General features: G+C 39.6%; 1 protein-coding gene across 4 annotated transcripts in view; it reads left to right on the top strand.

The window, feature by feature from the left end:
• bbs2 (Bardet-Biedl syndrome 2) overlaps positions 1-22593 on the top strand; it is a 57359-nt gene that overhangs the window by 7574 nt on the left and 27192 nt on the right. For 2 of the 4 annotated variants that reach the window (XM_020531212.2, XM_048605738.1), the window contains exons 3-9: positions 4573-4800; positions 7186-7311; positions 9762-9824; positions 10169-10246; positions 12231-12335; positions 12644-12730; positions 18769-18904. In XM_020531212.2, coding sequence (XP_020386801.1) covers positions 4573-4800; positions 7186-7311; positions 9762-9824; positions 10169-10246; positions 12231-12335; positions 12644-12730; positions 18769-18904 — 823 coding nt within the window. Of the gene's footprint in view, positions 1-4572; positions 4801-7185; positions 7368-9761; positions 9825-10168; positions 10247-12230; positions 12336-12643; positions 12731-18768; positions 18905-22593 lie in introns of those variants that run through there. The other 2 variants (XM_048605739.1, XM_048605740.1) reach the window with 2 other exon arrangements.

Genomic DNA, 22593 nt, shown 5'->3' with positions numbered 1-22593 from the left:
TGTGTTGTATGAGTGTGAGAGAAGGGAAACTGAGTGAACGAAGGAATAGAGTAATGCGAAGGAAAATACTTGCCAAGAATGTGTGGTTCTTAATTTGACATCTATATTTCCACTCTTACTTCCATAATCTTGATACTTCTCTTGTCATCAGGAATAAAAGATCACATCATTTAGTAACTTTCCTTCTGTTTGTAAGAGGTTCCAAATCCTGCAAATAGAGAAGAGAAAGGCCCTGTGTTGGAAAGAAAATTATGGGAAAAGATGTGTCCTAGTTAAGTGCTTTAAGGCACTAGCCACCTTGTGAACACACAGCATTAAGGAACTTTATGCTGATGGAGTACTCGGTCCGTGTTACTTGCTAGATTTATTGGGCAACACACACAATACTTTGATTGTAAACAGGTTACATAATATGCTGGGAAAATGCAAATGTGCTTCAGCAATCAGAAAAAGAAACATTTGGTAAGGTTCCCTTCTTGGACTGTGCCAGATTTACAATGAAATCAGTAACTAAACTTTCCAAGACAAGCTATAAAAATTTGTTCTTAGCAAATCCAAGATACAGACCAGATAAAATGATTGAACATCACAGTACAGCAAGAAGCTCATTGTGTAGGAGATGACAACTCCAGAACAGAAAATCCTAAAATCAGAAGGACCATCACTAAAGCTTGTGACCTTTCATTCTTATCAAGATTATGGAAGCAAGAATGGAAAATATGAATGTCAAATTATAAAACCCAAGTTCATCAATAGCCTGAATGCTTTTTTGTCCTTCCTGGTATTTTGCAAATTCTTTTTTTTGAATGTTACTACTGAATCACCTTCTAATGCACTTTCATTTCAGGCAGTGTATTTAAGTTCAAAACTTCTAAAAAAAAGAATAAATTTCTTCATGCTCCTTTGATTATCTTGTCACTCATGTTAAATCATTGCCCTTTGATTACCAATCATTTTGCCAATGGAAACAGTTTTATTCTTCTTTATTAAAACTATTCAAGATTTTAAATACCTTCTTCAAATCACCTGAACTTCTCTGCCTCAGCCTCCCCAATCGTGGCATCAGGGTGTCCCATATTGGGGGTCAGGAATCCAAATGTGTTGCAAATTCTGAGGCCAAGATGGCTAATGGCTACTGCCTACTGCCTACCACCTCCCACCCACCCAGCCCTCACCAAGGAGCCCCAACAATTTTCAAGCCTTGAGATAGTCACAGTGGGAGAAAGAGGTTTGAGAAGCATTACCTATAAATGATCAAAAATTGCTGACAACGTCTTCTGCACCCTCTCTAGGGCCTTGATATCCTTCCTAAAAAAAAAATGAAAGCAATACTCGGCTGTAGCCTACCTAATGTTTTTGGTTTAGCAAATCCTCCTACTTTTGTAATCTATTCCACTATTAATATAGCCAAGGATCCCAGATGCTTTTAAAAGCACAAATCAGAACTTACCATGCCATCTTTAAAATTTTGTAAAGCTTCCGCTCGAACTGTCTCTGCTCCAATACTCCGAGTTGAAGAGATATATAGCACAGAAGCAGACCCTTTGGTCCAACTCATCCATGCCGACCAGATATCCTAAATAAATCTAGTGCCAGTTGCCAGCATTTGGCCCATATCCCTCTTAAATCCTTCCTATTGATATACCATCGAGATGCTTTTAAATGCAGCCTCCACCAGTTCTTTTGGCAGCACATTCCATACATGCACCACTGTCTGTGTGGAAAAAGTTGCCCCTTATGTCCCTTTTAAATCTTTCCCCTCTCACCTTAAACCTGTGCCCTTTGGTTTTGGACTTCCCCATCCCAGGAAAATGATCTTGTTTACCCTATCCATGCCCCTCATGATTTTATAAACCTCTTTCAGCCCCAGCCTACTCAGCCTTTCCGTATAGCTCAAATCCGGGAACCCTGGCAATAACCTTGTAAATCTTTTCTGAACCTTTTCAAGTTTCAAACCATCCTTCCTATGTCAGGAAGACCAGAATTGCACGCAGTATTCCAATACTGGCCTAAACAATATCCTGTACAGCCACAACATGACCTCCTAACTCCTATACCCAGTGCACAGACCAATAATGGTAAGCATACCAAACAACTCCTTCACTATCCTATCTACCTACGACTCCACTTTCAAGGAACTATGAGCCTGTACTCCAAGGTCTCTTTATTCAACAACATTCCCCAGGACCTTGCTATTAAGTGTGTAAGTCTTGCCCTGATTGGCACTTCCTTTAGTAATATGCCATTAAGTTTGTATACTGACCTCTGGTATTCCTATCAAGATGTATCACTTTACATTTCTGTACATTAAATTTCATCTGTCATGTGTCTGCCCATTTTACCAAACCTCCCATTTTCTCCTGAAAGCTGTTACTAACCTCTTCACTGTTTGCTATATTTCTGAACTTTATATTGTCCACGCATTTTAAGGTTATGCCCTGTTATTCCAAATCCAGCTCATTGTTTTATGTTAAAAACAGCAGCATTCTTTGGAAAATGCTGCTGCAAATGTCTCTCTCTAATCTGAAAATCAACTATATACCACTACTGCCTTCTTTTACTTACCCAATTTTGTACCTATGCTGCTATAGTTCTTCTTAATCCTTTTGGATTTGAATATGTCTTCCTTTTTACAGCTACATTGGTAGCATTCTAGTACTGACACATGCAAAATATTTGTTCCGTGCTTCAACAATGCCCTCTGTCGCCACAAAAATCTCTAATTCTTTTGCCATTAATCAACCCTATCCATGTTTGATCTATCTGTTTCTGTGTTTACAGTAGATTTTGGTTCTGTTTTATGTTAATCACCAATCTATTTACATTCCATATGGACTGTACTTATAGGCTAGGTCAACTATATTCATCGCTCTTGTGTCGTATGCTCTATTCCATAACAGCCCTCTTCTCAAAAAAAGGACATGCAGTACGAATTCAAAAGCCTGACTGTCAGATGAGGCTTGCCTGACCTGTTATTTTCCACCCAAGAAATGAAATACATCTTTTGGATAGACACCAACCTGACAGTCAGCATGATAATTCCTCCGTACCTAATTCCATGCATTCCCGGCACATAATGATCTAAGTGTTAAGAATGTCCATCAGCATATTTTAATAAGCTGAAGTCAGTTATAATGGAAGTGCTTCTGATGCAGGAACAGCTTCCATCCAATTCGATTATGTTGCTGGCTGCTGAGCATCTGGGCTTAGCCGTGATGAATCACCAATTATGCTAGTTAAGCAAGAGTTTCTGCCATCTAACTTTGAAGTGTTTGGCAGATACCCATGTGAATGAAGAAAACGCGGAATGAAGACACAAAACTAAGGCTAAATCTTAACTTTTCAATGTCTCTAAGTCATCTCATAGGATGCTTTATGACTGCATCTTACTGAGGCTGTTAGGCTAAATATACTCAACTACGTGTGGTATCTTTCACTGTGTTAGTCATGAGGATTGAATAAATAAAAATCTCACAGCCTGTGATTATTTTAATTATTTTAATTAAAATTATTTTAATCTTGTTAAGCTGTTTGCTGAGATCATGGCTAATCTGTGACCTAATTCCATGAACCTGCCTTTGCCCCATATTCCTTAATGTAATGGAAATCTTATCAATTTAGGATTTAATAATTGACCTTGCAAGAACTGTTCTTTATAGAGTGAAGTAAATTAAATTGGATGAGTTCGAAACAATGAAGGTATTAGATGGTCATGGAATTGGGAAGTGAGTTATCTAGGGTCACATCCAAGAGCAAATCCTTTTAACTTTGAATTTTACTTTGTTTGTCAAACACATAATCTTGGGTTGTTAGCTTTGTTTCCTGGTTATTCCCAATTTTCCATCAACTTGTGGCAATTCACACTCTGTTAAAGAAGAAAAATATTTTATCCCTCTTTAGTTTGAAAGAAAGGCTTGGTGAGATTCTGTGAAAAAGTACAGAGATGTCTTACATAATACAATTTACTGTAGCAGAATGTCTTGTGAATCTAATTGCTCCCTTTAAGGTACAAAGCCATTGCTCCAATATTTATTGGAAACTGCAGTTCATTTCCCTCTTTCATATCTATTGCTATGGCTTCCCTAAAAACTGTTTCATGATTTTGCTTTTAGCAACAACAAATCAGCAGTCCTCATCACAGTTGCCCTTGGTAAACAACATGTAAATAAATATATCACCATGACATTTTATGTGAAACCCTTTATCAGTTTTTTAATTGCAATATTGAAAATAAATCATGATTGAATTATGATTTCGGTCCTTTTGGTAGCTGGCTTTGATTACATTTGAGATGTTTGTGATGTAGATTATCTACAATCAGTTGTGAAGTGGGTTTAAAGAATAAATATGAATAATATTTGACACTTTTCATATTTACTCTAACATGAGACAGAATATAGTGATCCAAATGTTTTTAACATTTAAGATGACTCGGCTGCTTTCTTCTGTAACCATAGAAAAATCTTAGAAACACCATGAGTTTCAGGAGAATTTAATTTCTTTACCTTAATCTAAATAGTAGTATAGTTATTGATTCACTGTCAATGGTGACTATTAATATGTTTGATTTAGATTTTTATCCACAACCCACACACACGTAGCCAGCACTTTGTCTCCAACAACTTATTGCAAGGTGGCTTGGATTCCAATACCTCCCTTCTGAACATAAACCAGAATGTTAGCTGTCTAACAGCGGGAGTACTAAATCCCGGACTTCGCCGTGACATGCTGCTTGTTGGTACACAGACTAACCTGCTGGCTTATGATGTACATAACAACTCTGATGTCTTTTACAAGGAGGTAAGGTTCTACCTAATCGTGTCATCTCTCAGAGAGTGTATTCTATAAATTTAAGGAAACAAAGCATTATTCCGATTTAAAGTTCCTTTTTTTGTGGTGAGAAAAGACACAGTTTGATTATATCAAATAAAATTTTGCCACTGCATGGTGCTGTATTACTGTGTGTTTAAAAGAAAATGTTTGTATTCCTTTTCCCTGATCCAGCTACTGTTCCCGATAATGTGAGATGGATTGCCATCAAAATCCTTAATTTCTTTCTCACTCAGCAATTTTGTTGCGCTATTTTTTTCCCCTGATAATTTGTTTTTTTTTGGGTTTGTTGAAAGTAGCAGAGCCACTTGTAAGAATGTTCCCATGCTGTGTGCTGGATACCAAATACTTTTTCTTTTCAGATACCTTCTTGCTTGACCCAGTGACCGCCTTCTTGAATTCAACTTCTCCAATCTCTCTCTACTTCTTTGATTATTTAGAAAGAAATCTGATGAAGAACTGAGTTTTTATCTGCCTCTGTTTCATCACTGCTTGAGGGATAAAGTGGGAAATATGGTAAAATGCAACTCTTAAGGTGTGACCACATGACCACAAGGTCTGAATTCAGTTTAGCCCTTCAGTAAGCTGCCCAATTTCAGTCACAGAACCCACCATGATGCACTACTATTTCGTTATTGTATGGTTGGTTTGAACATTCAACTGTGGACAAAGCGCACTTCCAAGGCAACTGTAAGGTTAGTCATGGATTTACCATTACCTTTTCTGCATTACCATCATGAAAAATATGAAGGTAACACTCTATTCATCATTTACTCTAAATTCTGAGAGCCAAACTGAACCCACTGCATCCAAATGTCTTTTCACTTTAACCTACATATCTGCAACATTGGCTGCATGCCCTTGAGTCTTAACTCTGACTATTTGCATAATTTACATCATTGCTATGTTCTGTCTGCCCATTTGGCAACTCAAGGCAACATGTTTGTTGGATCCTCAATTTCTAGACAATTGGTATATCTGCTAGCATCCTTAAGGTATGTGTCTCTACATATTACATAACGTGTTTTACTCTCCGCTTAGATCTCTTTCAGATTGGAATTCTACTCATATGTATCATACTTCTAAGAAGACAGTAACCCCTACATGGATCTGTTTTTTTTTACAAACTAATGAATATTTGTCCTAACTCAAAACTATCAATCACCTTGCAAGTTTTAATACAAACTATGATAACCACTGTGATTTTTACCACTCGTGATCTTGTGTTTGTTACTTAGCTCTGCAGTGCTGTTTTTAAAACTGTTTCTTGTTCTATTTTTGTCGGTATATTATGTTTAAAGCATTTGGCTGAACTTTGCACTATGCATTTCCAAATTAATTGTCATCTGTAGCCTTCCGACAATCTCCATTCATAGCCTTGTTATTTCCACTGAAATTGCTTCATCTGTATGAAACAAATGTGCTAACCTATTAGGGATGATAAGAACTGCCGATGCTGGAGTCAGTTGCTAACCGATTAGACCACTTAGCATTTGCACAAGGTAGAGCAGTTTAATAGAGGAGTCTTTGGTCCATTGGTCTAATAAATTCTGGTTTCTTGAGAAAAGAAGGCCAAGGGATGACCTGGTAAAGCTATTTATAATTTGAAACAATTTGATAGAGTAATTAGAGACTGTTTTACATAAGTGGGAATGAGCATGACTAGAGGCCTTAGTATAGAATAGTCGCTGAGAAATCCAAAGGAAAGCTCAGAAGATGTACTTGGAATGTTGAAAATCTGGAACTCACTAGCACCGGAAGTGGTTGAAGTGAATGGTGTAAATACATTTAAACGAAAACTAGGCGAGCATATGGAGGGTTACAATGATACATTTAGACAAGGAAAGCTGGGAGGAAGCTCAAATGGAGCATATCACCAGCATAGATTGACTCAACCAATGACTTTTTTCAGTTCTGTATATGCTGTTTATTGTTACATTGATAGAATCAGAATTTTGCTTTTATATTCAAATTTTAAATACCCTTCAATTAGAGCACTTAGCACATTAAATATAGATAGTTGATTGAAGACAACTTAATAATGACCTTTTCTGAAATATGTTTCAAGTTATTACAACTAAGATGTAATTGTTGAATTAAAAATTAGTTTCGATGGCTAATTGGTGCTCAGTACTTTAGAGGGAGTGAGATATCTGTAAGTTGCTGTTGTTACTTAATGACTTGGGGACTGCCAGTTAGAGATATTTCTTCAAGATATCCTTTTGATGTTTTTTTCCAGTGTAAAGTTGCAAAGAATTCCCTGATAGTGAGAGAGTTTTCATAACCTGCACTTGTTAACTAACTTATTAAAGCAACATGCTGAAAAACTCTGACTCACTGTCTCTTTCTTTGAAGGTGGCAGATGGAGCTAATGCAATAGTGCTGGGACAGCTTGGGGAGATTCCCTCTCCACTGGCAATTATCGGAGGAAATTGCACACTCCAGGGTTTTGATCAGGATGGAAATGACCTCTTTTGGACGGTATGGAAACACAGAACTGTGCCGTGATCGAATTCCAGAATTTTGTTAGGAGGCAGGTAGGGGAGGTCACTACTGTAAAGTGCAATATACCCCTTCACCACCACCCATAACAATACTGGGCACCAGAAATGCACTAGCATTCCTTGCAGCTGGAATTACCAAGATAAAAGCAATAAGAAGTGCATTGTCCCCTTTACTTTACTTGTCCATTTTTATTGGGAACGTGGGACCAGCTCCCAAAGCATTTACCACTTATTTCACTTTAAGAAGATGGCATGCCTTCAGGCCAAATTTCCTGACATCGTGTTTAGTTCTGCAACTCAATCTATATTATCTGGTAGATAGATGTACTTTTTTAACAAAGGCAATAGTTAAAATTTGATTGATAATGCTATCCCAATCTCATGCCTGCTTCTAAAGCTTCTTTCATAGGCAGTTGAAATGTATTTCAAATTGGTTTGAATACATTGTACACAATCTGCTTTCAAAAGGTACTCGTGGGCATATTTAATGGTGTCTTAAGTTGACTGCCCACTATTGAAGAAGGGTTGAGCAAATGATTTTTGCTCAATGTGACGAATGGAGTAATGGCAAATTCTGCACCATTCTGCATTTAACATATGCAATCTAATTTTCTACATGAGTACAGTAGGTTTCAATGAAATAAATCTCACTAAAGTGCCAGTGACTGAAAAGCAGTAAGTTATTTGCCCTATTGATCAGTTTGAGAACCTTCAATGTTTATCACTGTCAAGTGAAATCATTACAGAAGCTCTGATGTTTGTTTCCATTTCGAATGTTTTGCTTGTCACAGGAATGTTTTCATAAAGTGGATCCTTTACTGGCCTATTTGCAGAAATACTGTGTGTGACTAACAGCAAACCTTTTAGGACCATGTCAAGCAGCAAGGTCAGATCTCACTGGCTTCAGTTGAAACTGCCATGGTCCTTCTGTAAAGCATAGAAAACCCCATTGCTGCTTTATTGCACTGCACAATTTCTACTGTTACCCTTTGCACTCTTGACTCTAACAGCAATTACCCAAGTGTGGACTTCTTTGACAACGAATATTGAGATCATCCATTTAGGTACCTCTGCTTCCCAGCCCTCACTCCACTCTTTTCATTGTCCACCAAACAAACTCCTTCCCAGCTTCTGCCCTTGTGCTGACTCATATCTTTTATTATTATTATTATTCTATTATTGTTATCTTCTATTATTACACCTCATACCCTCTCTGAATTAAGTGTTTAGATTTCCACATGTATCCCTTCCACCCCAGTCCCATTAACAACTAACCATGCTCCCTTGCCATTCCGCATACAAGCTGAAATTGTAAACAGTCACCCCTCAGGTACAGTCCATCTCTTTCAAACTTCCATCATCTTGCATTTCCTCACAAAACCTACCAGTCACCCTTTCTTCTGTCTGCTACCCTATCTTCAACCTCCCTTTCCTCTCCAATATTTGTCAATATGTTTAATCTCTAAAGTCTGTGCCACTATTTCATAAACTCTATGTTTAAATCACTCTAATCAACATCTGTACCTGCCATAACCAAGACAGCTCTAATCAAAGTCAAAAAGTACATCGTTGTGACATTGATACATTCCCTTTCCTCATCCTCTTCAACCTCTCAGGAACCAATGGCTGGTTGATGACATCACTTACAGTGCCATTATTATCCCATCACACAGAAGCTCTTTCTTACGTGTCCCATTGACATTATTGGTCTCCGTTGCCTTCCAATATTTAAGATGCTTGAATTGAAAATTCCAATCCTTTATATTTATAACCTGCCTCTATAACCTCCTCCAGCCCTACAATCTGTACTGACAGTGACTTTTGCTTCAGTTTCCTCTCTTATCCCACCACTGGCAATCATGCCATTGACCGTCTTACCTCCACACTATGTACCCTTTTGTCGTCTTCAACATTTCTAACACCCTCTTTAAAACTCACTTAATTGACCAAGTTCTTATTCATCTGTACTAACAACTCTTTATGTTTTTATTAGTTTTCCACTTTTGTCTAATAATAGCTCTGAAGTGAGTTGGGATATTTAACCTATGTTAAAGGCACTGTATGGATTCAAGTTGTTCTACAAATACAGGTGTGCAAGGATGCTAATGCACAAATGCTCATGCAAACCTAATGTCCAAATCTCCAAAATATTTTCCTGATTTGGAGCTATCATCCTGACGTGGAGCTATAATGTCATTCCTTCACTGGGTCCTAGTATTCCATCCCTAAGAACATTGGTTGTATCTGTACTGCATGGGCTGAAACAATTGAAGAAAGACTCCTCTAATTTTAAAAAATCAAAATTCAACCTTCTATAGAGAAGCCAGTAATTTAAAAGGTTTCTACATATCATCAATATCAATTACATTATATAAATCAAAATGCTTGAAACAGTTCAAGTTGGAAATGCTTGTGTTTTTCACTTAGGTCACTGGGGACAATGTCCGATCACTGGCACTCTGTGACTTTGATGGGGATGGGAAGAAGGAGGTAAGTTTGCACTATTCAATTAAAAAGCCATTCTGAACAGGAGGAAAGGAAGTTTATCAATTAAACACATTTGATATGTTATCGGTGGATTAGACATTTTGGGGTAGAGATATCTGGACATTACAAAATTTGCCATATTGATATGCATGTTTGTTCAGTCATACCTTTTAACTATCTCATTTTTGGACATCCCAATGCTAAGTAGTATCTCTGATTAAAGCAGTGAGGGCATGTAAACTGAAACCGGGGCAGTCAGTTAATTTCCCAGGTCAATGAAAAGACTTCTCAACACACTGGAATGAATATGATGCTTTACTACTGACACATTTTAATGCTTTTCACAGCTTCTGGCTGGTTCAGAAGACTTTGACATCAGGGTCTTCAAAGAAGATGAAATAATGGCAGAAATATCAGAGACAGAGGTAAGGAGGATTCTCTTTAAGGTGTGACAATGAAGTATTGGACCTATCTGAAGTTGCCATGACTGCGGATGGAAGAAACTTGAAAAGGAGAATAGAAAACTTAGCCTTCAGTACCATGGACTGTAGTGAGAATGAAGGGTATTGAGATGTTAAGTTTTTCTGTCAGTGTTGCTTTGGAAAAGCTGCTACAGGTGCCAAGGGTAGTTTATGATTCAACTATTGCTTGGACATAAGTAGTTGCTGCTGCACAGTGACAAACTCAACCAAGGTCAAGACTTCCTTCATTTAAAATGTCACTTCCATTAATTGTTATGACTGTTAAAAGGTACAGCAGATTGAAAACCAAACAGAGGCCAGTGCATCATGTTCTTAAAACAGTAGTTCTAATGGTCAGAAGTACGTTCACAGATCCATTAATAACAGCAATTACAGTTTAATGTTCTTAGCGAATGTTGTCTAGAATTGCTAATAGCGTCATTAAAGAATGTATCTGAGATACCAGTATCTAATAGTATTGGTTGTGTTAAACATGTTCATTGTAGGCAAGCTGGTTATTGTTATGTCCATTTAAAAATCAATTGCAGTTTTCACCCGGCTCAGATTACTGGACTAGTGATCCGGGGCCCAGACTGATGTTCCGGATACACAAGTTTAAATCTGACTGTGGCAGTTGAGAAAGTTTAAATTCAACTAATCTGGAATAAAAGGCTAGTTTCTATATGGTGATTGTGAAACTACAAAATTGTCATAAAAACTCACCTGGACACTAATGTCTTGTTGCGTGGAAATCTGCTGTCCTTAATCTGGCCAGTATTTGATAATGAACTCTCAGCTTTGTGGTTAACTCTTAAATGCCCTCTGAAGTGGGCTAAGACACCACTGTCTGTATCAAACTGCTACAGAAAAATCAAAGCAGAATAAAACTGGATGGAACACCCAGCATGGACCTAGTTACCAGAAAGAATAAGGGCAGTGCCCAGTTTACTCTGCAACGGCCTCCTGACTAACATCCTCATATCCCGTAGAGAATTCAAGCAGCAATCTGACAGTCATACTGAGCATCATATCTCCTCCTTAATCATCCTTGGTATGTCCTATCTCACCAGGAAGCAAGACCCACCTGAAGGGTGGCACAGAATCCAGGAATTCTGAGGTGAGAAAATCACCTCCTGACTCCCCATGGTCTTCCAATCATCCATAAAGCACAGGTTAGGAGTATGATGAAATACTGTCGACTAGCATCAATGACTGTAGCTCTAGTCATGCTCAAGAAGTTTGAACCATCCAAGGCAAAGGGATCTGCTTGATCACCATCTTACCTCCTACCTTAAACATTAATTTTCATTACCGCTGACACATGCAGTAGCTGTCTACAGCATCCTGCAAGACATATAGCAGTAACTCGTCATCTTTGTCAGCATCATCTAAAGCTGCTGCTGCTACCGCCCACAAGGACAAGAACAGCAGACGTGTGGGAGTGCCACCATCGGCAAGTTTCCCTCCAAGGTACACATCACTCTAGCTTGGAAATATATCACCGTTCCTTCACTTTTTTTGCCTGTCAAACCCCTGGAGTTGCCTTTCAGTTGATATTTTGGGTGTATCTACAACACTTGGGCAAAATGGTGGCTCATCACTTCTTTACCAAGGGCAGTTAGAATGGGAAATTAATGCTGGCCCCGTCAGCTATGATCAAATCCGGAAAATGAATTAAGAACAGTGTTTTTACTGTATGAAGTTGCAAAGCCGGAGTACAAGCAACATGCTGCTAGATCATGGAAATCAATAGTTAACGAAGGATTTGACACTAATTTTGTCATGATTCTATTCTTAACCTCCCATCAAGTCTTTGTGTCAAAACCTTGCCTTGATCATCTAAAATGGTTCAATTTTTACCTCTGTCAAGTACCTCATTAAACCATGACTATTTTCAACTTTATTTTGACGAAAAGTACATCAAACTTTTTGGGTTTTCCTTTTTCAGACTATCACAGCACTGTGCCATATGCATGGGAGTCGGTTTGGGTATGCTCTGGCAAATGGCACTGTTGGAGTTTATGACCGGGCTACACGCTACTGGAGAATTAAGGTATATGTAAATTGTGCGGTTTATGCTGACAAACCTCTACTAAGTGAACAAGTGCATTGGCTATAGCATACCCCTGTTCCTATTTCTTATGGTCTTATGACATCTAGTAACAGAAACTTATACATATCGTGAGAGATATCGGAGACAAAGTGCAAACATTAATAATCACTTGTTGCTCATGTTAGCAGGTAGAAAAGTAACTTTAAGTTACCATTGATTGTTTTTACAATCTTGACATTTTGATTTTTACTTGCATGCAGCCAATTGCACTTATAACTGACCTGTTTTGCACATTTCATTTCTTACAGTCTAAAAATCATGCCATGAGTATTCATGCTTTTGACTTGAACTCAGATGGTGTTTGTGAGTTAATCACTGGCTGGTCAAATGGAAAGGTTAGTCATTGATGTTTATCTGGCGCAATTGATGGGAGAGATATAGTGGTGAATGTTGAATGGCTAGCAGATGATTTTAATTTAGCAATTCATGTTCAGATAATATTGTATTTTAATACTCCATGAGAAAACCTTGAATAACCTGTGTAACTTGATGCCACACTTGAATACCAGTTACCTGATGTTTATTATGTACAGTTTTAATTGAGGCTATTTATCGCCTTCAGATGTTTAGTGCAATGTGACATGGGATTTGTCAGCTTTGATTCAGCATCTTATGGAAGAATAGAATAATGATTAATGGTTATGTGACAAAATAGGACAGTTATGTGACAAAATGGTTCAAATCCTTTTGATATAATTGGACTGTGGCATATGACCTGGTACAATATAGGGTCATATGTGACGCAGTTGGACTGTAACATGCAGTCTGGTATGATATAATTGGGCAGACACAGGGCCAAAAGATGGGCCATTGATTGGGGGTGCTAACCTGGTCTGACTATAGCATAATTGTTACTGCTGACTCATTTGAATTACAGAATGCTTTACCCTCTTCATACTACCAATAATGATCTGGTCAGGCTATTGGCCTACAGGATTGCTTTAAAGCAGTCTAGGCTAATCTAAGTATTTCTGTTCACAATTATTTAGGAAGAAGGTGAGTTTCTATAAGAGATTGCACAGGAGATTTACCAAAATGGTTTCAGTCATGAGGGATTTTATTTGAAAGGTGAAGTTAGAGAAACTGTGGTTGTTCTACTTGGAGCAAAAGAGATTGATAATACATTTGACATGATATGACAGATTTTATCAAAGCAGACAAAGAAAAGTTGTTCCTAATAGTTTATGGTACAAGGGCAAGGGAACATTTATTTAAGGTTTTGGACCAGAGAAGTAGGTGGACATGCCAGGAAAAGGTGTTATATATAATGAGGAGTGATAATGATTTGAAACTCAGTACCGATGAGGGTGGTGGAAAGGGAGATGATTAATCACTTCAAAAGGACACTGCATGGGTACTTAATGGAATAAATATGCACAGATGTGTGAATAGAGCTTGAGAATTCGACTTATTGGTTACTCTGTAGAGTCAGCATGAATTTGTTGTACTGAATAGCCTCCACTGTGCTATTAGGAATCTATGGGCTGAATGGTGGGCCTGTCAACCAGTTTCTGAAACCTGGTGTCAATCTCTGTCAGCCTTCTTTTCTGTTTTATTCTCTCACAGGATGTGGGTGTTACTGGCTGAGCCAGCATTTATTGTCCAACCCTTGTTGTGCTTGTGAAGGTGCCTTCTTGAACCAGTTCATGACAGACTAAGACAGAGCAGACATGTCTCCTGCTCTTCACCGGACTAAGGAGTTGGGTGAATGTTCACCTCCCTACCAACCTCTTATCCCCATTAATTTTGTTCATGCTTCACTATTAGTTATTAGGATTGCGCAGGAGATGAGGAGTGACCTTACAGAGGTTTATAAATTCATGAGGGGCATAGATAAGCTGAATAGCAAAGGTCTTCTCCCTAGAGTGGGGGAGTTTAAAACTAGGGGACGTATTTTTAAGGTGAGTGGAGAGAGATTTAAAAGGGGCAACTTTTTCACACAGAGCGTGGTTCATATATGGAATGAACTGCCAGAGGAAGTGGTAGATACGCGTACAGTTGTAATATTTAAGAGACATTTGGATAGGTATCTGTAAAGGAAAGGTTTGGAAGGATATGGGCCAAATATTGGCAAGTGGGACTGTTAATTTTCGGAAACTTGGCTGGCATGGACAGATTGGACCAAAGGGTCTGTTTCCGTGCTGTATGACTCTATGAATGTAGAGGAAAGGAAATTATAACACAGTTGTGGTCTGCATTTGAAGACAGGAGGACACACGGACAAGATTTGTTGCAGTACCGGGTCACCAGACCCATAATGTTAACTCTGTTCTTTTTCTTCACAGATGCTGCCAGACTTGCAGAGCTTTTCCAGTAACTTTGTTTTTGTTCCTGATTTACAGCATCCGCAGTTCTTTAAGTTTTTAAGATTTGTTGCAATACAGGCTGCCTGCAGCAAAAGCTGTATGGTCTTTGAAAATCTTGGAGACAAAGTCTCTCAATACTGCAGACCACTTTGGAGAACAGGGCTTACCTAAATGTGGGATTGCTAGATTGGTGGACAATGAGTCAGTTTTGAGTCAGGCAGGAAAGATCTTTTGAAGAGTTCTTGGGGGCCATTGTGCAGTCAAGACAAAAAGAGCAAGAAATGGGAAAATTCTGCCACTGGGAGTGTGACAAAAACCTGAACTGCAACCAATATAAAAATATTGTGAAGAGAACTTAAAAAAAACGCAGCAACATTGCCAAGTACCTCTAAGCCAGGGATGATGTAAAAGGAAGGGAACATCAGGAAGATGACTACCAAATTGCCCAGCATAAGTGGGAAGGTCACAGATGTCGTATCCAAATTAAGGCTTTATAAACAAAGGATAGAATTGTGCTTTTCAAATTTATCAGTCACAGAATTGAATAAATAAGTGGTTAAAACTAAGATAACCATCAGAAATGAGAGGCTGCATAAAGTCATTACTTTGGGCCTGTCTGAGGATGATCAGAATGACCCTGCTGTACTGTGGAATGTGCAGGAGAATTAGCTTTCTGCACAGGTAAACTGCAGACAAGCCATTTGGAGCTGTTGGCTTTACAGACAATGGGAATCAGTCAATCAGTTCATTAGCAGGTCCTGCAATTTATTTTGGAAGCCAAGCTGTCTCGATGGATAATAGAGCTAATCATAACTTCAATGCAGATCAAAGCTTTCAAGGAAGACCTTTTGGAGAAAAAGAATGGTCACAATATGGTCAGACTGTTAAAAGACAGCAGAAAATATGAAGTCAGTTGCTGAACAATAATACCAAGTATTGGTTGCAGCTACCAGTACTGGCAGAGTAGCCAAGATGCAGAAACCAAACAAGCAATGTGAGAAGGGGCAGCACGGTGGCTCAGTCATTAGCACTCCTGCCTCTTAGCGCCAAGGACCCGGATTCGATTCCAACCTCGGACGACTGCCTGTATGGAGTTTGCACGTTCTTCCTGTGCCTGCTTCGGTTTCCACTGGGTGCTCCAGTTTCCTCCTACAGTCCAAAGATGTGCAAGTTAGGTGGATTGCCCATAGTGTTTAGGGATGTGTAGGTTAGGTGCATTAGCCTTGGGAAATGCAGGGTTATAGGCATAGGGCAGAGGAATAGGTCTGGGTGGGATGCTCTTCAGAGGGTCAATGTGGACTTGTTGGGCAAATTGACCTGTTTCTCTACTCTGGGGATTCCATGATTCTATCTATTTATAGGTATGGTATCCTGCACCCGTGTTAGCTGTCCTCTGCTCCAAGGCTTTTCACAGTCTGTGGCATAAGAGAACATTGGGTTCACCAATGCAGGAGACCTGGTCCTGAAGAGTTCTTGGGGGCCATTATGCAGTCAAGACAAAAAGAGCAAGAAATGAGAAAATGTTGTCCCATTAGGTGAACAGCACCAATTAGAACAAGGGGTATAAATCTCAGTCCATGAACCAGTCAGCCCAATTCATTAAGCAGCTATGAAAACAACAGATAAAGTTATTTTTGTAATAATCAGCTGTTTCTTTGAAGTTATTCACAAAATTAAGGAAGAGATTCTAATTAAAGATTCTTCAGATAATCGTAGAGATAGATTTCAGCATAATTGTGATATACATTTAACCAAAGCATTAGGAGGAAAAACATCTAAACCTCGACGTCAAAGTTAATTAGTCTCAGGAAACGCTTTCCTTATCTCTTAGAAAGATGCCTGGCACGTACTGAAGGAAACAGATTGTTTGCAACTTACTCATTAAAAAGTACAACTAACTTTATGATGGGAAATTAATACTACAAATCTTACAGCAGTCAGTAAAAACCAACTGTCTTTTGTATTTTTATAAATATAGGGGCAGCGGGAAATATGAGGAATAACAGAATTTGATTGAGATAGCATATGGAATACATTGAATAACAGAATTCAAGCAGTCCTTAGAGATAAGCAAGTCTGGAACAAACCCTAAGGACTATAAACAGTAATTTTGGAATGTGAATTAATATGATGCATAGAAAGATCCCAAGGCCTGGCAATTACAATGTCTGTTAAACATCATGAGATCATGGGAACCTGGGGCTGTCCACAGGAATGTCCATCATTGATGATGTGTTTCACAGGATTGGGTGTATGGAATAAGGAGGAAGGACACAGTGGCCATACTGTATGTGATTATTGTATCACAAAAGGTATAAAAATGCTGTGTTTCACTAAAAATCAGAGTGCGTCATTGATCTTTCTTCTGATCTGAGCCATAGATTAAAGAGAACGACTGGGTTCTCACGTTGAGGCCAGATACGGGGAAGGTGTTTGGCCCTCTCCCTGCATTAACCAGTTGTTGCTTGAATAAAAGTCTGCCATTGCCTGAATCCTGCCTGCCTCCTGAGTCTTTGTCCCCAGTAAGTTTGGGGGGTAACACTCCAAAACAGTCTGTATATCCTCAGCAGCACATACCTGCTCTTGTATTCTAGCCCTAGTAATTCCAGTAATGAATGCTAACGTTGTATTTACCTTTCTTTCTGCCAACTGAAACTGCATGTTAGCCTTAAGAGAATTTTGAAGTAGGACTCCTAAGTCCCTTGTAAGCCTTTCCCCATTTAGAAAATTGTCTACACTTCTATTCTTATGCCTCTACCAAAGTGTGTACCTTTTGTCATCTGCAGACTTGGCAACAATGCTCTCAGATCGCCTGTCCAGATTGTTAATGCCTGTGGAAATCCACTAGTCACTGGCTGCCATCCGGAAAAGACCCCTTTATCCCCAGTCTCTGCCTTCTGCCAGTCAGCCAATTCTCCATCCATGCTAGTACCTTGCCCCTAACACCTTTGGGCTTTTATCGTATCTAGCAACATCCTGTGCAGCACCTTGTCAAAGGCCTTCTGGAAATCCAAATAGATCATATCCACTGGTTATGATTTGTCTAACTTGCTCATTACCTCCTCAAAGAATTCTAACAGATTTGTCAGGTCTTACGTTCCCTTGTTGAAGCTGTGTTGAGTCCCTATTTTACCAAGTACTCTACAATCTCATCTTTAATAATGGACTGTTAAGATCTTATCAATGACCGACATCAAGCTACCCAGCTTATAATTTTCCTTCCTTTGCTTCTCCCTTCTTAAACATGGATGTTCCATTAGCGATTTTCCAGTCCTCTGGGACCGTACTTGACTCCAGTGATTCCTGAAAGATCACCACCAATGCTTGTACAATCTCCTCAGCTTTCTCTTTCAGAACCTTGAGTTGTAGTCCATCTGGTCCAGGTAATTTATCCACCTTCAGAACTTTTAGCTGCCCCAACACCACCTCCCTAGTGATGGCTGCTGTACAGTCACCTCTGCTCCCTTCACTCTCGAAGCTCTGGTATGCTGAGACCAAACAAAAAATATGTACAGCATACTGGCACCAAAAAATTCATAGGCAGCGATTTCCTGACATCCACCAAACTCTGGGTGGGGACAGAATTTCACGTCCCACCTGACTGCCATTGACTTTTCTTCAATGAGTTGTATTTAGTGTCAGATCATCTCTCAACTTTGTAAAATTTCCCATTGCCTGTAAATGTTATCAGTAATTGTATACCTGATGTCTTGTAGTGCCTGTGTTCTGCGCTACCATCTATGGTATAAATCTTTGGTGCTCGTTTATCAGATAAATGTAATCAATGGCTACTCAGTCTCATTATGCATTTAGTACATCTCTGCTTTTCAGGAATGCACCTCCTTCCAGGGAGGTAAAATTGGACAGCGGAATCTATAGTTCACTCATGCACCTGGTAACAGTCTTTATAAAAAGGCAGAGGATAAGCAGAGGATTGAAGTGAAACCTTGGAAAAGGGCAGGGAATTTACAGTCAGAAATGCAAAGTATACTTATTTACTTGCCATCTGTATTATTGGCATTAAGATGGATGATCATTATTGATACTGTCTTTGAATTACCTGGCAGATTGATGCACGCAGTGACCGTACTGGTGAAGTCATCTTCAAGGACAACTTCACCTCCTGTGTTGCTGGAATTGTGGAGGAAGACTACAGGATGGATGGACAGAAGCAGCTCATCTGCTGCTCGGTTGAAGGGGAAGGTAGACCATGCATCTTTCCCTGACTGAAGTAAATTCTAATCAGAAATTCACCATTAACCCCAATGTACTGTATTGTGTGTAGGGAAATGGCTTAGGTCTCTGAGATAGTGATAAGATATACAGATCAAATAGTACGAACTAGATCTGTGCTCTGCATCGAATTGGTTCATTTCATCTGGTTATGGTCACTTTAAGACAGTTGCAATTAGGTTGGAAAGAATGAAAATAGCATTCCTGCATTCTTCTGTCCAATGATTCTTTCTGGGCATGAATTATCAGCATATAATGATTTGGCTTTCACAGCCTTCTCTGGCAAAATTCAAAATTCGCCACTCTGACTGAAGAAATTCCTTCTTATGTCAGTTCTAAAGGTTTTCCCTTCACTGTGAGGCTATACGCTTGAGTCCTAGTCTCCTGCCAGTGGAAACATGTTCCTCATGTCCACTGCATCCAAGCCTCTCACTATTATGCAAGTTTCAATGAAATACATACCACGTCCTTCAAACCAGAGACCTCAACTGCTCATATGACCAGCTGTTCAGCCGCAGGATCATTCTTGTAAACCACCTTTGGATCCCTTCTAAAGCCAACACATCCTTCCTAAGATATGGGGCCCAAAACTGCTCTCAATATTCTAAATACTGTCTGAGCAGAGCCTTGTACAGCCTCAGCAGTACATCTCTGCTCTCATATTCTAGCCTTCTCCAAATGAATGCTAACATTACATTTGCCTTCCTAACTGCCATCTGAGCCTACACATTAATCTTAAGAGAATCTTGAACGAGGATTCCTAAGTCCTTTTGTGCTTCATATTTCCAAAGCCTTTCCCCGTTTAGAAAATAATCTGTGCCCTTAAACTTTCTACCAAAGTGTATAACCCCACACTTTCCCACATCGTATTCCTTCTGTCACTCATACGGAACTCCACTACAATCAATGGCTGCCATCCTGGAAAAGGCCTGTTTATCCCCACTCTCTACCTTCTGCCAGTCAGCCAATTCCCTTTTCCATGGCAGTACCTTGCCCTGAACACAATAGGATCTTACATTATTTAGCAGCCTCCTATATGGCACCTTGTCACAGGCCTCCTGGAAATCCAAATAGATCAATCCTCTGGCTCTCTTTTGTCTAACTTGCTCATTTTCTCCTCGAAGATTTGTAACAGATTTGTCAGAAATGATCTCCCCTTGACAAAGCCATGTTGAGTCAACCCTATTTAACTCTGCACTTCCAAGTACTCACCAATTTCATTCTTAATAATGGGCTGTTAAATCTTACCGATGATTGAGGTCAGGCTAACCGGCCGATAATTTCCCATCTTCTGTCCCTTTCCTTTTCTTAAACAGGGATGTTATATTAACCGTTTTCCAGTCCTCTGGGACTGTCCCTGACTCCATTGATTCCTGGAAGATCTCCACCATTGCCTCCACAATCTTCCCAGCCACCTCCTCAGCTATCTCCTTCAGAAACCTGGGGTGTATTTCATTCAGTCTGGGTGATTTTTTTTTTCACCTTCAGACCTCTCAGCTTTCCAGAACCTTCTCCTTACTGATGGCCGCTACATTCTCACCTCTGCCCCTGACTCACTTGAAGTTCTAGTATGTTGCTGATTCTTCCACCATGAAATCTGATACAAAGTACCTCATCAGTTTCTTTGCCATTTCTTTGTTCCCCATTACTACTTCTCCAGCCTCATTTTCCAGCGGTTCAATGTTCCACTCTTGCCTTTTTTTAACCTTTCATGTATCTTTAAAAAAACTCTATCAATCCTCTTTTATATTACTAGCTTACTCACATATTTCATCTTCTCCCCCTTTATTGCTTTTTTAGTTGTTCCTTTCTGGTTTTTAAAGGCTTTCCAATCCTCTGGCCTGCCATGAATTTTCACCACATTCTATGCTTTTCCTTTTCTTTTTATTCTGTCCCTTGTTCTCTTGTCAGCCATGGTTGCCTTGTTCTCCCATTAGTATGTTTCTTCATCCTTGGGATGAATTTCTGCTGTGCCTTCTGAATTACCTCTCAGAAACTCATGCTACTGCTGCTCCACTATCTTCCCTGCTTGGCTCTCCTTCCAGTCAACTCTGGCCAGCCCCCCTCTCATGTCTTTGTAATTACTTTGTAATACTGCTACATCTGATTCAAGCATCTTGCTCCCAACTGCAGGTGGATATTATCTTATGATCACTGCCTGCCAGGGGTTCCTTCACCTTAAGTTCCCTAATCAGTTTGCCTCATTACACTTCTTTGGGCAGAGAAGTGGCAGACGGAATTCAACCCAGAAAAGTGTGAAGTGAATCATTTTGGAAGGTCGAATTTGAATGCAGAATACAGGGTTAATGGCAGGATTCTCGGCAGTGTGGAGGAACAGAGGGATCTTGGGGTCGACGGCCATAGATCCCTCAAAGTTGCTACCCAAGTCGATAGGGTTGTTAAGAAGGCGTATGGTGTGTTGCCTTCCATTGGCAGGGGAATTGAGTTTAAGAGCCATGAGGTTATGCTGCAGCTCAATAAAACTCTGGTTAGACCACTTAAAATATTGTGTTCAGTTCTGGTCACCTCATTATAGGAAAGATGTGGAAGCTTTAGCGAGGGTGCAGAGGAGATTTACCAGGATGCTGCCTGGACTGGAGGACAGGTCTTATGAGGAAAGGTTGAGGGAGCTAGGGCTTTTCTCATTGGAGCGAAGAAGGATGAGCGGTGTCTTGATAGAGGTGTACTAGATGATGAGAGGTATAGATAGAGTGGATAGTCGGATACTTTTTCCCAGGGCGGAAATGACTATTACGAGGGGGCATAATTTTAAGGTGATTGGAGGAACGTATAGGGGAGATGTCAGAGGTAGGTTCTTCGCATAGAGAGTGGTAGGCATGTGGAATGCGCTGCCGGCAGTGCTAGTGGAGTCAGATACTTTAGAGACTTTTAAGCGACTCTTGGATAGCCACATGTAGGGTATGCAGGGTAGATTGTTCTTAGTAGGATAATAGATGAGCACAACATTGTGGGCCGAAGGGTCTGTACTGTGCTGTATTGTTCTATGTTCTATGTTCTACATCACCAAATCAAGAATTGCCTGTTCCCCAGTGGACTGTACACAAGTTACTCAAAAAAAGCTGTCACGCAGACATTCCACAAATTCCTTTTCTTGGACTGATTTTTCATATTGAATATTGATGTCCCTCATGATTATTGTAATAGTGCCTTTTTTACATGTCTTTTCTATCTCCTGATTTATTTTCTTCCCCACATCCTAGCTAGTTAAGGAGACTTGTACATAACACCCGTCAGGGTGTTCTGACCCCATATCACTTCTGGGTATCGATTTTAATTTCATTTCTTACTAACCAGGCAACTTTGGCCCTTTGCCCATTTGCCTGTGCTTTTGATAGTTTGCATATCCATGTATATTTAGTTCCTGGCCCTAATCCGCTTGTAGCCATGTATCTGCGATGCTCACTACATCATACCCGCCAATTTCAATCTTTGACAAACTCATTTCCTTTGCTTCATTTACTTTGCGCATTTAAGTACAATACCCTAAGTACTGCATTGAAAGCCCCTTATCCAGATAACTAGTTTAAAGTCCTTGTGACCAGATTTCCTCAGGGTAGTGTCCTAGGCCCAACACCTTCGTCTGCTTCATCAGTGAGCATCCCTCCATCATAAGGTCAGAAGTGGGGATGTTCACCAAT

This window comes from Rhincodon typus, chromosome 15, assembly GCF_021869965.1.
Source record: "Rhincodon typus isolate 14 chromosome 15, sRhiTyp1.1, whole genome shotgun sequence".
Taxonomy (NCBI): Eukaryota; Metazoa; Chordata; class Chondrichthyes; order Orectolobiformes; family Rhincodontidae; genus Rhincodon; species Rhincodon typus.
This window is presented reverse-complemented; position numbering and strand designations above follow the sequence as displayed.